This window comes from Emydura macquarii, unplaced genomic scaffold, assembly GCF_026122565.2.
Source record: "Emydura macquarii macquarii isolate MOO-44397 ecotype Brisbane River unplaced genomic scaffold, CSIRO-AGI_Emac_v2 contig_3390, whole genome shotgun sequence".
NCBI classification, from domain to species: domain Eukaryota; kingdom Metazoa; phylum Chordata; order Testudines; family Chelidae; genus Emydura; species Emydura macquarii.
Window position 1 is genome coordinate 5,546,265 of NW_027133527.1, and position 16,622 is coordinate 5,562,886.

Below are 16,622 nucleotides of genomic sequence, written 5' to 3' on the forward strand. Positions count from 1 at the left end.
TTACTACAACCCATCTGATATTGCTTTACATCTGCAAGGTGCAGTTGAGGATTCGGTCAAGGCAAGCTTAGCAAATTAATATAAATGGCCACTTGCATTGAATTCACATTTTTAGCAAGAAAAGGGCTATGAGAGCAAGTCAGTTGTAAGCAACAGCTAAGAAGAGTGTGGTGGATCAAATAGCAGTCCTGGTCAATCCTTACACACTCTGTATTGTTCCCTTCTAGGGAGCAGTTTATGTAGCTGGAAATACATCCAAGGACAGAGCTCTTTTTAAGTCAGTAGGGTCAGGAGGTAATTTGCAGCATTTTGGATTGAAAACCATGTTGTAACCCTGCCATTTCCTTCTTCTTTAGCTGAGTTTGTCCTGCAGTGGATGGCTGTCGGGTTGTCTTCAGAATTCCTTCTCATTCTAGTAAACTTGGTCAAGTTCAACAGCTGTTACCTGGAAGATTACGTTGCTGATATGGTCCAGTAAGGTTAAACTCTTAACACTTATTGCTTCTAAATTACTGTGCAGAGTTTGTGGGTAAAGTCAATGGTCTGCATTTTCAACAGGCCTCTGGGTGTATCTGTTTAAACTTGCAAATCTGGGTTTGGTATACACAGACTGACCAGTCAGGTGACTTAACGACCCAGCTAGCCTCTGCGAGTGTGCTTTGTGGAGAGGCAGGGGGGAAGGGTATCTGTTGAAAATTTTGCCCTACGAGTATAGTCATTAAAATAATGTTAGTGTGGCTACGGTCAGAAAAAGTGATTAAAATGGCACCAAAGTATTATTTCAGATCATACCTGGTTGTCAGAGCTGACCTCTCTGGTTAATATATTCTTTTGCTACTCTTAGCTCTTCAGAGCCAAGACAGCTATGGGAGAAAGATCCTATTTCTGGCTTATGTGTCTGTCAACAGAATAGTTCAATAGGTTCCAACCGCAGGGCCAAATTCTGCCCATAATTCTGCCTGTGTAATTGCACGGAAGATGGTGGGATGGCATGGCTGTATGTGAACGTAGAACTCGGCTGACTTACTCAGCTGACTTGCTCGTCATAGCTCAGTCATGCTTAAACCTGAAAGAACCCATCTCGCTTTCCAAAATCCAGACTTGAAGATGCAGAGGTGACCGTTTAGAGACCTGTTTGTGCAAACCAACCCAATGGATGTGGAATCAGTGAAATACAAACGTGGAGTCTCTCAATGCCGTGTTCACTCACTTTTCAAAGTAGAACTCTGCTTCACAGGCCAGATTGTCAAAAGAACTCTGCTCCCAGCCACTCCCAAAACCTGATTCCATGTGTTGGTCCTGAGCGCTTTTGAAGATAGGTCCATGAGATCTTAGACAGTATAAGGCAGTTCATCCACTCTTACGCTAGTCTGATCTATAAGCCTGGGTAAAGTTACATCATGCTTCATTTTGGCCATATTCTCTTTACTCGATTTATATACTTAGGACCCAACCATATTTAATGAATAGTAATGGCAATGAGATGTAGCTGAAATGCAGCTGCAAACTAACTATTCAGAAAAGCTGGTGATGCTAAGCACACCCCCAGAAATATTATCAACTGAGTCACAGTCAGGAAAGCACCGGGGCAAACTTCTACGCTAATCTCATTGTGTGGACAATATGGTTTTTTTAAGTCATCTGTTAAATTTGATCAAAATAAATGTATTTAACTATGTTTTCCTCCAACAGTATGATCTGCCTATTGTGCATTCAGACGTCATCATCAGTTGACATAGAGGTTAGTAACTGGAGTCACTTATAATATTGATTACATTCTATAGAATTGCATCCATTACAGATGAGGCCACTTTTGAGTAGCTAGGCCAAAGTTCTCTAAGGTTCCAAGGTGTTTTCCTCCTTCAGGAAATGCTGCTGTGGCAAAATGTGGAGTTTACTATATTGTTGGATGAAGAGAGGCATTATGACTTAGTTGTCTGAGCATAGAGGTGAGAGCCAGGATTTCATGAGTAGCAGTCTCAGCTGGACAAGTCATTATGCCTCTCTTACTCCAGTCTGACCATCTGTAAAATGATGACTACAATATTATGAGCATTAGTTAAATTTGTAAAGCATTTTGGTAGTGCAAATCACTGAATAGCTACCAAGTTATTAATTTAGTCATGAAACCTGGGGACAAAGGAACCAGGATAATCTTTGCTAAGACTAAGGGATTCCCCTTACTGCTTTAACCATACTTGTCATGGTTTAGTTTACATCCTGAACTGATGAAAGCCTCGTGTATCCCTATTGACTTCTGAAGAATTTTGTGGCTGTAAGTTAGGACGGAGTTTAACCTGCTGGGTTTCAGTGCCATAACAAGGGAGAAGTGAGTAACTGTTGTGCTTTTCACCCCCACCAAGGTCTCCCTGCAGGTCCTAGATGCTGTCGTTTGCTATAACTGCCTGCCCTCGGAGAGCCTTCCAGTATTTATCATCACCCTGTGCCGTACCATCAATGTTAAGGAGCTTTGTGAGCCATGCTGGAAGGTCAGAATCCTTTCGTTTCCCTTGTAATGAGCTCATGTAGGATGTACAGTTTTGTCTTGTTAAAGCAATATTGTTCCGGGTATTAGTATATTAAAAATCTAAAGACTCTAGTTACCTTCATTATGATTATAATAGTTCTCTGAGAGATCAAAGCACATACCACACTTCTCTAGTTTATTAAATGCCTCACTATCCTTTTTAAATTGCATATGTAACCTCTCTTGACTGACTCCACACCAAAGCTGTATAGTGACCTTCTAAAACCTTTTCTGAAAAATCCTCTAATACTTGCTTTTTAGCTTATGCGCAATCTCTTGGGAACCCATTTGGGGCACAGTGCTATATACAACATGTGCAGGATCATGGAAGACAGGTATGGAATATCATGCTATGAATATATATATATATATATATATATTTTAAAATAAAAGTTGTGTTGCTTCAACAGAAATGAATGACAGGTACTGATTCTAATGGGAGCAGGCCCAAAATTTCAGTGTGGTGTAGTGATGAGAAAATGATGACTGCTTTGTGATTTTGGGCAAGTTAATTAACCTTTCTGTACCTATGTTTTCCCATTAGTAAAATGAGATCAGTGCCTAAATGGGTTGTTAGTCTTAATGGTTTTAAAGTGCTTTAAGATGCTCTGATAGAAGTGCTAGAAGTTTGGTTTCCCCTTGCATGAGTCTTGTACTCTAAAACTAAACCTACTGCTGTAGTGTGATCTAAGAAAATCTTGGCTCACCTTCCATACCCTGTCTTAGAGCCTACATGGAGGATGCAGCATTGCTGAGAGGAACAGTGTTCTTTGTCGGAATGGCTTTGTGGGGGGCACACAGACTGTATTCTCTCAAGAACTCCCCTACGTCAGTGCTGCCCTCATTTCTCAAGGTAAAGTGGTGCTTGGGAGGAACTATTATATTGTGATAGCGCCTAGGAGCTTCAGTCGTGAACCAGGACCATGTTGTGCTAGGCACTGTACAAACCCAGAACGACAAGACGATCTCTGCCCCAAAGAGCTTCCAATCTTTTTGTAAGACAAAAGCCAACAGTCAGATAGAGACAGATGAAGGAACACAAGGAGACAATAGGTATTTTGAGCTTAAACTGATGCTTCCTTTGGGAATATTTTGCTGATCCACGTAGCAAATTCTTTAATTTTTGTATAGTTCCTTAGAGTTTAAGGCCAGAAGGGACCGTTAGAACATCAAGCCTGACTTTATTTAACACAGGCCATTAATTTCACCCAGTTACCACATAACTTGGGTTAGATAAAGCATTTCAGTCTTCAGCAGACTGAACTGTTGCATGCACAGGCAGAGAACAGGAGAGACTGAGGTGCCACAAACACCATTCTAGATGGTTTAGATAGCCAAACAACCGGTCCCGATGGCAAGTAGCTTCCAGTCTACAGCATACAAGTGCAGGGAGGGGGACAAAGTCAGCATGAATGAAAAGTGAAGTGTAGCGCACTTTCTTTTTTTTATTAGTGCCATGATTTTTTTAAATGGAGAGACTCCCTGACAGGAGGATTTAGATTTATGAGCTCTTTGGCAGAAGTGCCTATCACAATGAAAACTGCAGCTATTTGAGAGAAGGTTGAAGTGTTTGACCGACTGGGTATTGGTGCAAGAAGCTGTACTGTGATCACATCTCCTCTCCCAAGGCACTTATTAAACCCTTGGTACGATATTAAATTGGGAGCAGCCTGCAACCTTTTGAGCCCTCTTCTGGAACATGGCAAGGCTAACTTTATAATAAAAGTTTCATGTGGTGGCTTGGTATGAGCGACCAGGTCAAGTTGTCTCAATACAAAATCCTGTTGCGCCTTCAGCGTTTGGGGACCTTTCACCCAAACCATGAGAGTTACCATGTTCCAAACTGACCTGCAAACTCCAGTGAGGGGTGTATATAATGTCACATAGCTGCCAGCTGCTGAGAACGCCCTGTCTCTAACGCCATGTTCCACATTGTGGAACCGCGGCGTACATTTTAACATCTGACTTGCACCTGCTTGGGAATACAGTACATTATTGTGCTGATAAAATGGCCATCTTTGATCAGCCTTTGAAGCCGTCGTCTCAGACTTCAGGCTTGTCTGTCTTTGAAAGACTACCGTAGCCGTGCTACAGCTTTGTCACTGTAGCAGTACCGTGACCGGGGGGCTCTCCTGTCGCAATAGTTAAATCATCTCCCCAAGAGGCAGTAGATAGGCTGAGGGGCTTAATTCTTCCATCAGCCTAAGTCTTTCATACATAGGAAGTTGATCTGTAGTTTAGGAAGGTTACAGATCATTGACTGACCTAAGGAACTTGTGTTCCAGGCTATGACGTGTCCCAATGCAGTTGTGTCCTACGAAATAGTCCTGTCCATAACCAGATTAATTAAGAAGTATGGGAAGGAGCTGCAGGCCGTCACTTGGGATATTCTTCTGGATATTGTTGAGCAATTACTTCAGCAGCTACAGGTAGGTATTGAGCCGCGTCTTGATATATTTTGGTTATAAAAACATCTTTTAAGAAGTTTATAAAATGGTGGTTTATAAAATGGTCTTGATTTTTAACACTGAGAAGCACTCTACTGCTTCTGCTTTTGATGGAGGCAGGGTGAGGGGTAGCGTGTACCCTGCCAACAGCCTATAGAATTGGTGCATGACCCTGGTGCTCCTCAGGGCAGTGGAAGCTGTGCTTGTCATGGAGGGGAGGTATTTGGTGTTGGAAGTGAAGGGGATTGAGTGTGGGCCTGGCCTAACTTCTGATTCTAGTACTTCTCAGCCAACTCTCTTATTTAAATTGTGACATCCTGTATAATTTAAATAGAAACCATTTAGAGCGGTCTTGTCTGTATTTCAGAGTTTAGAGAGCCAGGATTTGAAGTCCATTGTACATGATCTGTTGACTACTATAGAAGAACTCTGTGATCAGAACGAATTCCATGGGTCTGAGGAGAGATACTTTGAGCTGGTGGAAAGATGTGCTGATCAGAGACCTGTAAGACCTTCTCTCCTGTCTCAAGTCAATACAGCCTACTGTGCTTTTTTTCTTTTCCCCTTTTAAACCTCCTGGAAATGTTTCTCTGTACTATAGTAGCATCTTGAAGCCCCACCCAAGATCCAGGCACCATGTTGACAGGCATTGCACAAACACATAGTAAGAAACAGTCCCTGTCCCAAAGAGTACAGGACACACACAGGAACCATTTAATATTCCTATTTTACCGATGGGGAGCTGAGGCACAGAATAAGTGATTTGCCCAAGGTCACACAGGATGTCTGGCAAAGCTAGGAATTGAACCCAGAACTCCAGAGTCCCAACCTGAGCACCCACAAGACCATCCTTCCTCTTATTGTCCGCTTGAATATTCAATTTTTACCCTATACTACTAAGGGCAGGAGTTATAAAATAGCATGTTGTAAAGCTACAGTGAAGATTTCACAGCCCCTTGAGACCTGTTCTTGGAGGGAGGGGAAGGGAGAAGCATGCCCTGAACGTAAGCATTGGAGCATTTTTACATTTTCTTTTAAAGGAATCTTCTCTACTAAACTTAATAACGTACAGAGCTCAGTCTATTCACCCTGCCAAGGATGGCTGGATACATAACCTGCAGGTGTTAATGGAGAGGTTCTTCAGGTAGGAAACTGCAGCTTTAAAAAGACAAGGTTTTTTCAAATGTGTGTAGCCTGTTTAATGAACTATGTGTGTTAAAACAGTCTTGCTCTCTGCAGCTCTTTAATGTTAGTAATGGCTACTGAACTATGGTGGTGACTCCAGAATGCAAGATTTGATTTTTTTTTTTCTCAGAACAACGGAACAAAAACTTCCCACCGAGGTTTCTTTATCATCATTTGTCTTTTAACAAAGTGGAAGGGCGCCCATTGGATGCTTCACCTCTCTAATTAAATCTATCCCATGCTCCATTGCTTGTTTGGAATCAGAACTACAATCCTACCTCGTGAATATCGGGGATGCTTTTGATTAATATCAGATAGTATGAGGTTCTACAATGGCAGTTCCCCAGAACATGCTTTTGTAATGTAGAATGATACCCACATACAGTAATCCAGAGCCTGTGGGTCCTTTTTAAAAAATAGGATAAAGACCACTTCACCCTCGGGTGCATGGTTCTAAAGTTGTGGCGCAGAGCATCTGTCCCACTCACAGATGCTCTTCCTGATTGACTCTGTTTTGGAGATGGGTACGGCTGCCCATGAGCTACAGCATGAGCCCTTATTTCCATAATCAGCCTCCAGTTTTTTCTAGATGGTAGCACCTTGTCTGCTTAGTGTTGCAACTTCATATGCAGAGACCAGTCGCCGAAGGTTCACATGGTGTTTGATTGTAATGTTTTTAACCCAGAAAAAAGGGAGTTTGTTATAACATGCTCTCTGTCTTCCCCTAAACGCTTTTGTCCATTTTGGGTTTGTTTTTTCCCTTGTAGGAATGAGTGTCGTAGTGCAGTTCGTATTAAAGTTCTGGATGTCTTGTCTTTTGTCCTGAGCATTAACAGACAGTTTTATGAGGTTTGTATTTGATTGATATTTATTCAGGGTATTTGAATTTGAGATCTGAAATGGGTGGTGGAAATGTTTTTCTGATGCTTAACCATGTTAGTTCTTCAGGCCTAGTTTCTGCAATTCTGAAGAGTGAGTCAAACTGTTCTGAAAATGTAGGACACGGGAAATAGGTTTCTCTGCGATGTGACTGGAAGGATTTGCCTATTAAAATGGGTCCATAGTTGCGTTTTTTAAAGTCTTGTTATCGGTACAGTGTATGTATAATGGGCATTGATATTAGCAAGTCTATTTTGACTGTGGGTTGTTTTTTTTTTTTTTTTTTTTTTTAATTTTCACCTAGTGCATTTTATGGTTGTCTTCTTTCCCTGTCCTAAGGTTTACCAAAGAGGTTGTCAATTCCATGCATTTTACTTAAAATCTCCCCAACACAAATTTTTTTTTTTTTTTTTTTTTAAATCTGATTTGGATAGAGACAAAGTTTTTAGTTTATACCAAGATGAGGTCAGGATATTATCTGACATGACTCTACTCAGTGTTCCCATCTTAATTGAAATCCAAGATGGTAGGCGCTGTGATAAAGCAGAGACCAGAGAACGCTGATTGATTTGCATGTTAACTCGAAGGAATGTATGCTTCTGGTGTCTGAGACAAGGAAAGCACTGCTCAGATTCCTCCAAATTCTGTTAAACTGGCTGCCGCCTGTTTGTTTCCTGCCTCTCTGAAAGACACGGCCAGTGAATCCCCTGTGAATAGGGTATGTTAAAGCTGAGCTACAAAGCCTTTGCCAGATTGATAAAGACCTACGCTGCTGTGTCCAAGTTCAACAATAGTCTAAATGTTTGGAGAGATGACATAGAAAGATATTTAAATGGGCTGGGGAAAGAAATCCAGGAGACTAAACAACTAGCTAACAAAGACTAAAGTTGCCACAGCCTTGTGATTCTTTTGATCATGGATATACGTTTGTGTTAACTTGCTAATAAGTGTTCAGCAGAATGTCTCCCAGCTCATTGTCTGTCCTATTACAGGAGGAGCTGATCAATTTGGTGGTAATCTCACAGCTGGCACATATTCCAGAGGATAAAGACCACCAAGTCCGGAAACTGGCCACCCAGCTATTGGTGGACCTGGCCGAGGGCTGCAACACACATCACTTCAACAGCTTGCTTGATATCATAGAGAAGGTGAGGCTTCATTTGCTCAGCAGTGACTGTTTCAGTAACATCATCTTTTATCTCTTATCCGATCCCCTTACAGGAGATTAAGGAAGCTGCACAGTCCGTCTGATCCAAGGGGATGCTGGATTTTGGAGGAAACCGAGGCTCTGATGAAAAGCATTTGTAAACTTCTCCCAGCTCTGCTAGTGCACATCCATGCTCATTTACACTCCTAGGAGACTTTCAATGGGACCATTTATTTTGTCCCTTTCTGACCTGTTGGCACCGAATTCAGTGAGTCTCTCATAGTGGCCAATGTGGGCTTTAAAGGGCATTTCTCCTTTCTTTTTTTAAAAGGTGGCTGCACGTTCTCTTTTATCTCCTCCTGAGCTGGAAGACAGAGACTTGCTATCATATTCTGCTTCTTTAGAGGATGTGAAGACAGCTGTTCTAGGCCTCCTGGTAATTCTTCAGGTAATACTGTGGAACATTTAAAAATCCGTCCCTTAAAATCATCTTCTCTAGGGCTTTGTTTACTGGGCAGTCAATTCCTAATAGCAAATACTTTCTCTCCTATAACTTCATAGACTTGTCCCACTCCTTAATCTAACAGAATAGGGGGTATTTTCACCATGGCTGGGTCAGTTAACTTCTTGCATACGGAGTATTAAATACTACATCTTTTTCTACTAACAGCATGTCATAAATATGAATGTTTTGGTGATGTGTTCCTAGGATTCAGCTGGAAAGGAGCTGGAACTGGATTCTCAATCTGAATCTCTTTTAATGCTAACCCCAAAGAAATTCAAATCCCCACATCCAGACCCCCACCTGTGACCTTTTTTGGGTCTGGATTAGATAAAAAATTAGAAGAGTTTTGATGTGGCTGAAATTTCTCAGCAGAAATCTCATTAATTCAGTTGCTATCTTGGGCAAAAACTACCCAGGTCTCTGATATTATGGCAGACTCTCGTCATTCAAGATCGTGGAAATTTCACAAGAACAGCTTAAGTGATTTTAGCCTGTCAGGTACCAGAAAGCACTTTCTCAGGCCATCTCAAGGCCTGCCCTGCTCTTTGTTTGTTGATGTTACTAGACGCATCAGTGGAGCATAGCATTATGCCTCCAAACAATGAGTTTATTGGGTAATTCATAAATTGAAGGTCACACTTGCCGCTCCAGCTGTTTTAATGGAAACGTTGGCGTGCATAATGCACATGTGCTGTACTCACTTCAGAAGTGGAAAGGGGTGTGTGTGTGTGTGTGTGAGAGAGAGAGAGAGATTTATCTCACCAGGATCCTCTGAGGCATGCCGTGGCAGCTTCCTCTCCCTGCACCCCAGTGGAGGACTATCTGTTGAGTCTACCCTGTCCGTTGCTCCGGAGTCTGCAAGAAGGGTCTGTACTGAACAATCTGTTCATGTTGGCCCCAGGAGCAATTCACAATTACGTTTCTTCGAATGTTTGATGCTGATTGACCAAAGATGGGTGACTTTTTTGTTAACAAATAAACCATCAATGTGCCTATTGACTCTTGTTCTATGCCTCTGTAGACGAAACTGTACAGTTTGCCTGCCAGCCATGCCACTCGAGTGTATGAGATGCTTATTAATCACATCCAGCTCCACTATGCATACGTTTACCGCCTCCCGATTGCTAGCAGCATCAGATTGCAGGTATGGAGAGCCTCCCTCCTAACTTTAAGATAGAAGTAGGGGCTGAACTTTAGCTGGGTAGAAGATGGGGAATCTGTAGGAATTTATACTGGGTACCCTGCAACTTACCTCTGTAGCTGCAGAACAATCTGTGCCAGAGTCAAATGTGAATTAGCTGGTGGCTGTGTGTGTTATCAGTTGCGTAACAGTTGAGTTCAGGGAGTGGAAGCCCCCACAGAATCAGCCCCTATGCGGAGTCACTCTTCTTGCTGCCAAGGAACGACAGTGAACAGAAGGGGGTGGTGAAAAGCTGGGGGAATATTCCATCAGCAGAGGTTTTGAGGCATTTCAGAATGCAGTGAGAAATCTTCTGTATTGCAGGCGTTTGACTTTCTGCTGATGCTTCGAGCGGACTCCCTCCACCGGCTTGGCCTTACCAACAAGGATGGAGCAGTGAGATTTAGCCCCTACTGCCTCTGTGACTTGGTGTATGTTTCTCATTGCATTGTAGTAGACTGTACTTCTGAAACCTTGACAGTCTCATGTGCCTATTAATAGTCTGCCACTGTCTCTGTACGATGCTTCTCAATCTCCCCAATTCTGGTCAGCCAGTTATCAGACCACATTCAGAGTTATGGCTTGGGAAACCAGTCCTGAAAATCCTCGGCATGCAGAGCTCTCAGGAGCCTCAGAGTTCTGTGTACTGAAGGCTTGGGATTTACATAGCTACTTGGCAAATTTTTACAACTCCGTTGTTTGCAATTTCCTGAGAAGGAGACTGAGAAATCTGGTTACACATTAAGGTGTGGTATAATGATCTGTAGAAATGTAACTACTTCAAGTTGCACAGCCTCGTCTGGTAGTAACTGACATATCTTAACCCTCTTAACATAGAGACCTCTGAAAAGGAACTTGGAGAAGCAGCTTTTGTTGTAGATAATAAAGTGACGTATGTTTGTGGTTAGTTGGCTTAAGCATGTCCTGGAAATCTGTTGCTTTGCATGTGCATTTCTGATCTTGCTTTCGTGTCTGGTAATGGCTGCTGAAACACTGACCTGTTTTGTCTTTCTGTGTTGTAGAGAACCAGAGAAGAGGGTGTCCGAGAAAAAGCCTGCCGGGACCCTCTCTCCTCCATCAGGAAGTCCCAATGTGTCTGCCCAGAATGCCACGATTCGGATGGGCTACTTGCCGTACTCACTGCTCTTCCGAGTCCTTCTGCAGTGTTTGAAGCAAGTACGTTGATGAGCTCATTGACTATGTAGTATTGCGCACAAATTTGGGAGCTGAATGCTGACAAGAAGGGCTTCAGAAACGTTTTTAAAACTCACGCGTTTGGAATGTTAATGCTGAAATGTTCCTTTATGCCTCAAAAACTCCCATAGAATTTGTTTTGAAATTATTTCTTGTGGAAGATCATGACACTCATTACACTAAGAAGCAGGAGTAGAGATTTTAACTCCACCACTTGTGGTGGCTGATTAGGCTTAGCACTTCATATACAGTTTAATCTGTTTACTCAAAGAGGACTTTAAAAATTGTCCAGGACGCTTTTTTGAAAATACATAGGATTCATGCACACTTATATTTTATCTCGAAAGCATAATCTTTGAAACTTCACCACCATTTCACAGTATATCCAATTAATACCCTATTGTGCTTTATTTTTTAAAAAAATGTAATCAATTATATTTAGACCTAAATTGTGACTGTGACTTGTACTTTAAAATTATCTAATGATGAATGTTATCCAGATTGCTCAGCACTATCTGAAGGTATCTAAATAGCTTCTTTCCTTCTGAGAATTATTATTCTTACCTGTTTGTGCGTGATCCTGCAGTTGTTCAGCCACCAGGAGGAGCACAAGTTAATCTCTTCCCAAATGAAGCAGACCAACCCTGGCTTCTGCCTCACAGGAAATAAGGGTGACTTTTTTTTTTTTTTTTTTTTTTCATTTAACAGAGCCCAAAAGCCAGAAGGAAAAATTGTCAAACTGCTTCTCGGAGAGGATTTAAAACTAATAATAAAAAACCCCAAAATGTTGGAAGTGCAATTTAAATTGACAAACTGTTGACCATTAGATACTTGAGTATGGAAAGGAAATAATGAAGTGCGTTAATGTTTGTTCTGGACATAACATTTTAGTCATCTTTTGGGGCTGGGAGTTGTCTTGAATGCTGGAATTCACTTTTGTTTTGGCAGATGGTGGCAGCATGCATAGAAAAGGTCTGGATCAGGTGCTCTCTGCTTGTTTTCATCTATTTGGACATCAGTCCATTTTATGGCTTCAAAATGTCAGTGCTACATCTGTGCTAGAGGCTGCAGTTGGGTGAAACCCTGGAAGCAACCCATGCATCATATAAAAGTAGCATCTTTGCTAGCTAATAAGACTGGAGAAACAAGTGATCACAGCAGTAAACAACAAATAATTGTTTGAAGTTTAATGGGCTTTATTTTCAAATGTAACATATAAATCATGCTAAGTTTCCCATGGAAAGTTATTTTCTTCATTACTAAACTCTCTCCTCCTCTTTCCAGGAGACAGACTGGAAGGTGTTGAAGCTGGTTCTCAACAAGTTACCGGAATCCCTCCGCTACAAAGTGCTATTTTTAACTTCCCCTTGCAAGCTTGACCAGCTGTCCTCAGCACTCTGCTCTATGGTAATAACCAATGTGTCTTTCTGGGGTCTAGACACCAGAACTTCACTTCTAATAGAAATGTGTTTACTTTAAGGCTTACTTATCTTATAACCTATATTTTTTAGATTAATCTGTCCTTTCTCCCCCTCACCAACACCTCGACCCCATTCCTTTAGTTTAAAACTTTGAGTTAGGGATAATTAAATTATTTTAGATTTTTAACTGTCCATAAGCCTCAATTGCCAAACCATATAGTTATAAAAGTATATCCATAAATTGAGTGAGTTTTGAGGATACTTGAGGCTAAAACTAAACAAACTGACCTGCATGTAAGGCTTTGGGATTCTAGGTGTGTCTAGTGGTCTCCTGCCTTCAGCAGTGTTGGTGTGGGAGCACAAATGAGATCTTGTGAGCTGCAGGACAAGAACCAAGCACCCATTGAAGTCAATGGAAAGGCTGCCACTGACTGTTGTAGGCATTCTGTCCGGGTCTAAGTCTCCCATTTGCACTTTAAAAAGCTTGTTTAAGGCCTTCATTTGCAAAAAGGGGCATGTTTCCATACATGCCGTGTCCTGGCAATTTACTGCAGCATTTTTGGGGGTTCCTGCTGATAATTGTTAAATGTCTCATCTCTATGTCCTTTCTCTGTGACTTGTACATATCATTGCCACTCTCCGTTAATGACTTCCTTAATGCCCAGAGAGACTTCAGAGGCCAGTTGAGGTTACAGTGGGGCACCAGTGAATCCTGCTCTCCTAACCTTATGTGTTGGCAATGGTGACTTTGAAGAAGACCTTCAAATTACCTGCTGACTTCAAAAATGTGCTAGTCACTAATGTCCAAGGGGACTGCCAAAACCCAGGTCTCACTGATCTCTAGTATTCAAATGCTGTGTGGAGCTCAGTGTGCTTTTTGTTTGTTCTTCTGATTGCCTTTTGGAGGCAGTAACATGAAGCCAACAACCTGACCTGGGTGCGTTTGTGACAGAGAGACAGTCAAATGCACAAAGGCAAAATAGAGCCAATCCATTCTCCCACACTAAAATTCTATGCAGAGTTGTCCAAGGGATTTATTTCATAGTTTTATTGCGAAGACTCTGCTTCAGCAAGTACAGCATCCAGATCCTAGTACGTGTATGATGGAGCTCTGTGACCTGGAAGGTAATGTTGTTTCGAAATGGGAGGGTGTACTGCCCTTGTGCTGTGAAAATGTGCCCAAGAAGACCTGAATTGAAAAGGCATGTGAAATGCAAGGTACTCAAACCCCGTGTGTAACTGATTAGCTTACAGACAAAAAGACAACTGAGAGGCTGCGTGGCACTCCAGATGGGTTCTCCCGCAATGACTTGCACCTGGCTGTGGTTCCAGTGTTGACTGCATTAATATCATACCATAATTACCTGGACAAACCTAAACAGGTACTGTAAATGGAATGGACTGTGGGAGGGAAAGCCTGAGTCTGTCTACAATGCACTTTCTGACTTGGAGACTAAATGTAGAGTAGCCCTTTAAGCATTTGCATTGGACATATAAAGGGACACTTCAACATGAAAATTGCAGTTCTGCCAGAAAACGTACTCGCACTGTAAGTAAAAGTAATGTAGGATGACTGTAACTGAGAAGTTAGTCAAACTCTACATTGTGAGCTTTGTGCATTTAACAGCACTTTATATAGTCAGTTTTATTGTTGTCATTCCCTGCATAGTCATTCTATTCTTTCTCCCCATCTGAAAGACCTGATAACCATCAGAAGGGAGCAGAAAAGCCTTAAAAATTTTGTCCCTTTCTATTCTGTCAGAAACTGTAATCTTAAAATGACTGATTTAAAAACTTCAGGATGACAAACGTCCCTTCTAAGATTTGAAGCCAAGATATGTCCAGCAATGCAGAAACACCTGTGATTTTTTTTTTTCTCTTGAGATTGTAGTCTCAAATTGCTACTGCATTTTGGGTAAACATTTCTTTAGCTGCTGGCCCTAGCAATGCAATGACCATCATATTAGCATTTCTACATACTAAAATGTTAGTTGAGATTTGTTGGTGGCTAGTGGCAGATGGATCCTGGTCTTATTTTGCTACACCATGAATATTCTGTTCTGTTCTTCCAGCGTGAAATGGTTTATTGCCTGGAACATGGCCTAATTTATCGCTGTGCAAACCAGTGCGTTGTGGCCTTATCAGTATGCAGCGTTGAGATGCCTGACATCATCATAAAGGCACTGCCAGTCTTGATAGTCAAGTTAACCCACATTTCTGCTACGGCGAACATGGCAATACCTCTCTTAGAATTCCTTTCAAGTAAGTTGTAATGGAAATCGTGTTTTTCCTCTCTTCTCCAGTGGCTGTACAAAGGCTAATTGTATTATTTAGCATGAGGATTATCATCTTGGTTTAGTTTAAGGACGAATACAACTTGTTCTAGGGTTCACTGTATTTCTGGTAACAGTACTGCAACTGCCTTAAAATCTTAACATCTAATCTACTCTTGCTCATGTAATCCCGCTGTTCAACCTAATGCACGTGCACACTGAGAAAAGAGAACCATGCTTTACATATAAAAACATTAGAGAACTGGAAAATCTGGGGTTATCGTTCCCTCCTTGTAGCTTACACCTTGTAAAATAATATTAACAGAATGCAATGCAACATTAGCTTTCCTGTTGATGCCAAGTGGTTTTGGAGAAGCTGGATATTTCAGCCAGTTCTGAGTCAATTTGCTCCCATCCAGACTTAACAAATGATTTTCTTATTGAACTGTTTCAGCTCTAGCCAGACTGCCTCACCTCTATAGGAACTTTGCAGCTGAGCAGTATGCTAGCGTGTTTGCCATCTCTCTGCCATACACAAATCCCTCCAAGTAAGTTCATGGTGAATCTTTTTTTTTGATGGTTTTCTCTCCCTTTTCTCATCCGTAAATTGGAGAAAATGAGACTTACTTTCCTTTGTAAAGTGCTTTAAGATCTACAGAGGGAAAAATACAATAGGTCTTGTTGCTGAGGGAGGGCCATATTTTGCTTCAAGACAAATAGTGTGTGTTGCTAATTGCTCTCCAGGTTCCTTTTTCCCTTAAACTTACAATGGTATTCTCTCCCACATCTCTGTTATGTTAGAATTGAATTGCATTTTTTTTGAACATGTGTTCAGATTGCACAATTAAACTATTGAAATCTTCCCCTGTTCAGATTTAACCAGTACATCGTGTGCCTGGCACACCACGTGATCGCTATGTGGTTCATCCGATGTCGCCTTCCCTTCCGGAAAGACTTTGTTCCCTATATTACAAAGGTAACAGCTGTTGCTGGGTCATGCAATACGAAGGGTGCTCTGAGAACTACAACCTGTGGGTATAATTGCTGTCCATTTACAAAGGTTCTATTTTGCATCAAAATAACTCACCTGTACTTATTAATACATTAGAATTTCAGAATCACCATAGCTGTTGACCCGTGGCCCATGACTGTAGCACGTGGGCTGCAAATACCAGCAGTTTGAACTGTTATCTTTGTGTCTGAATTGGCAGGGCTTGCGCTCAAATGTCCTCCTTTCATTTGATGATACCCCTGAGAAGGACAGTTTCAGAGCTCGCAGTACAAGTCTGAACGAGAGGCCAAAAAGGTAAATTGTGTTCCACGCCACTGGGGGTTATGGGTAGCTCTTCGTTGGGAGCTGTTCAAATGCCTAACGCTTTCCTATGCTTTGTGAAGAGAACTGTCTGTGTCCTTAAAGCCGCTGTGTAATCTTTCTAATAACCAAAGTGTTCTGTATTAAGACAGTCTGAGTTGGTGTTAAACCTGAGGTCAGAACGAGCTGGTGGTTAATGGTATGTATTCGTACTCGGAGACCCCTGGCTGCCCGCATCCACTTCTGCAGAATGTAAACTCGCATTTTAAAAACAATCCTGTCAGCTGAATGTGAATCAACATAGTGCTGGCTGGAAAAATTAAGGGTACCTACACGTTGACAGTGGCAAATTCGCCACCTTCATATCGATCTATCTGGATCGATTGAACGGCAGTGAAGGCCTGCTCAGTCGATCTGGAAGTCAATTCAATTAAACCACCTCCTCAAAAAGCATAGCGCTGCATCAGCGGGAACGCATTTCCCGTCGGCACAGCACACTGGAAACGGTGCACTAAAGGGAAGTTAGGAAGTTGATGGGAGTTACGCAAGCTT

General features: G+C 41.8%; 1 protein-coding gene across 2 annotated transcripts in view; it reads left to right on the top strand.

The window, feature by feature from the left end:
* TSC2 (TSC complex subunit 2) overlaps window positions 1-16,622 on the top strand; it is a 42,674-nt gene that overhangs the window by 4,683 nt on the left and 21,369 nt on the right. For both annotated transcript variants that reach the window (XM_067534277.1, XM_067534278.1), the window contains exons 5-24: window positions 357-474; window positions 1,693-1,741; window positions 2,364-2,489; window positions 2,789-2,862; window positions 3,254-3,380; window positions 4,813-4,956; window positions 5,342-5,479; window positions 6,015-6,118; window positions 6,927-7,008; window positions 8,031-8,186; window positions 8,517-8,633; window positions 9,712-9,834; window positions 10,195-10,301; window positions 10,893-11,046; window positions 12,349-12,471; window positions 13,733-13,867; window positions 14,558-14,747; window positions 15,213-15,306; window positions 15,632-15,734; window positions 15,970-16,064. In XM_067534277.1, coding sequence (XP_067390378.1) covers window positions 357-474; window positions 1,693-1,741; window positions 2,364-2,489; window positions 2,789-2,862; window positions 3,254-3,380; window positions 4,813-4,956; window positions 5,342-5,479; window positions 6,015-6,118; window positions 6,927-7,008; window positions 8,031-8,186; window positions 8,517-8,633; window positions 9,712-9,834; window positions 10,195-10,301; window positions 10,893-11,046; window positions 12,349-12,471; window positions 13,733-13,867; window positions 14,558-14,747; window positions 15,213-15,306; window positions 15,632-15,734; window positions 15,970-16,064 — 2,359 coding nt within the window. The remainder of the gene's footprint in view (window positions 1-356; window positions 475-1,692; window positions 1,742-2,363; window positions 2,490-2,788; window positions 2,863-3,253; window positions 3,381-4,812; window positions 4,957-5,341; window positions 5,480-6,014; window positions 6,119-6,926; window positions 7,009-8,030; window positions 8,187-8,516; window positions 8,634-9,711; window positions 9,835-10,194; window positions 10,302-10,892; window positions 11,047-12,348; window positions 12,472-13,732; window positions 13,868-14,557; window positions 14,748-15,212; window positions 15,307-15,631; window positions 15,735-15,969; window positions 16,065-16,622) is intronic.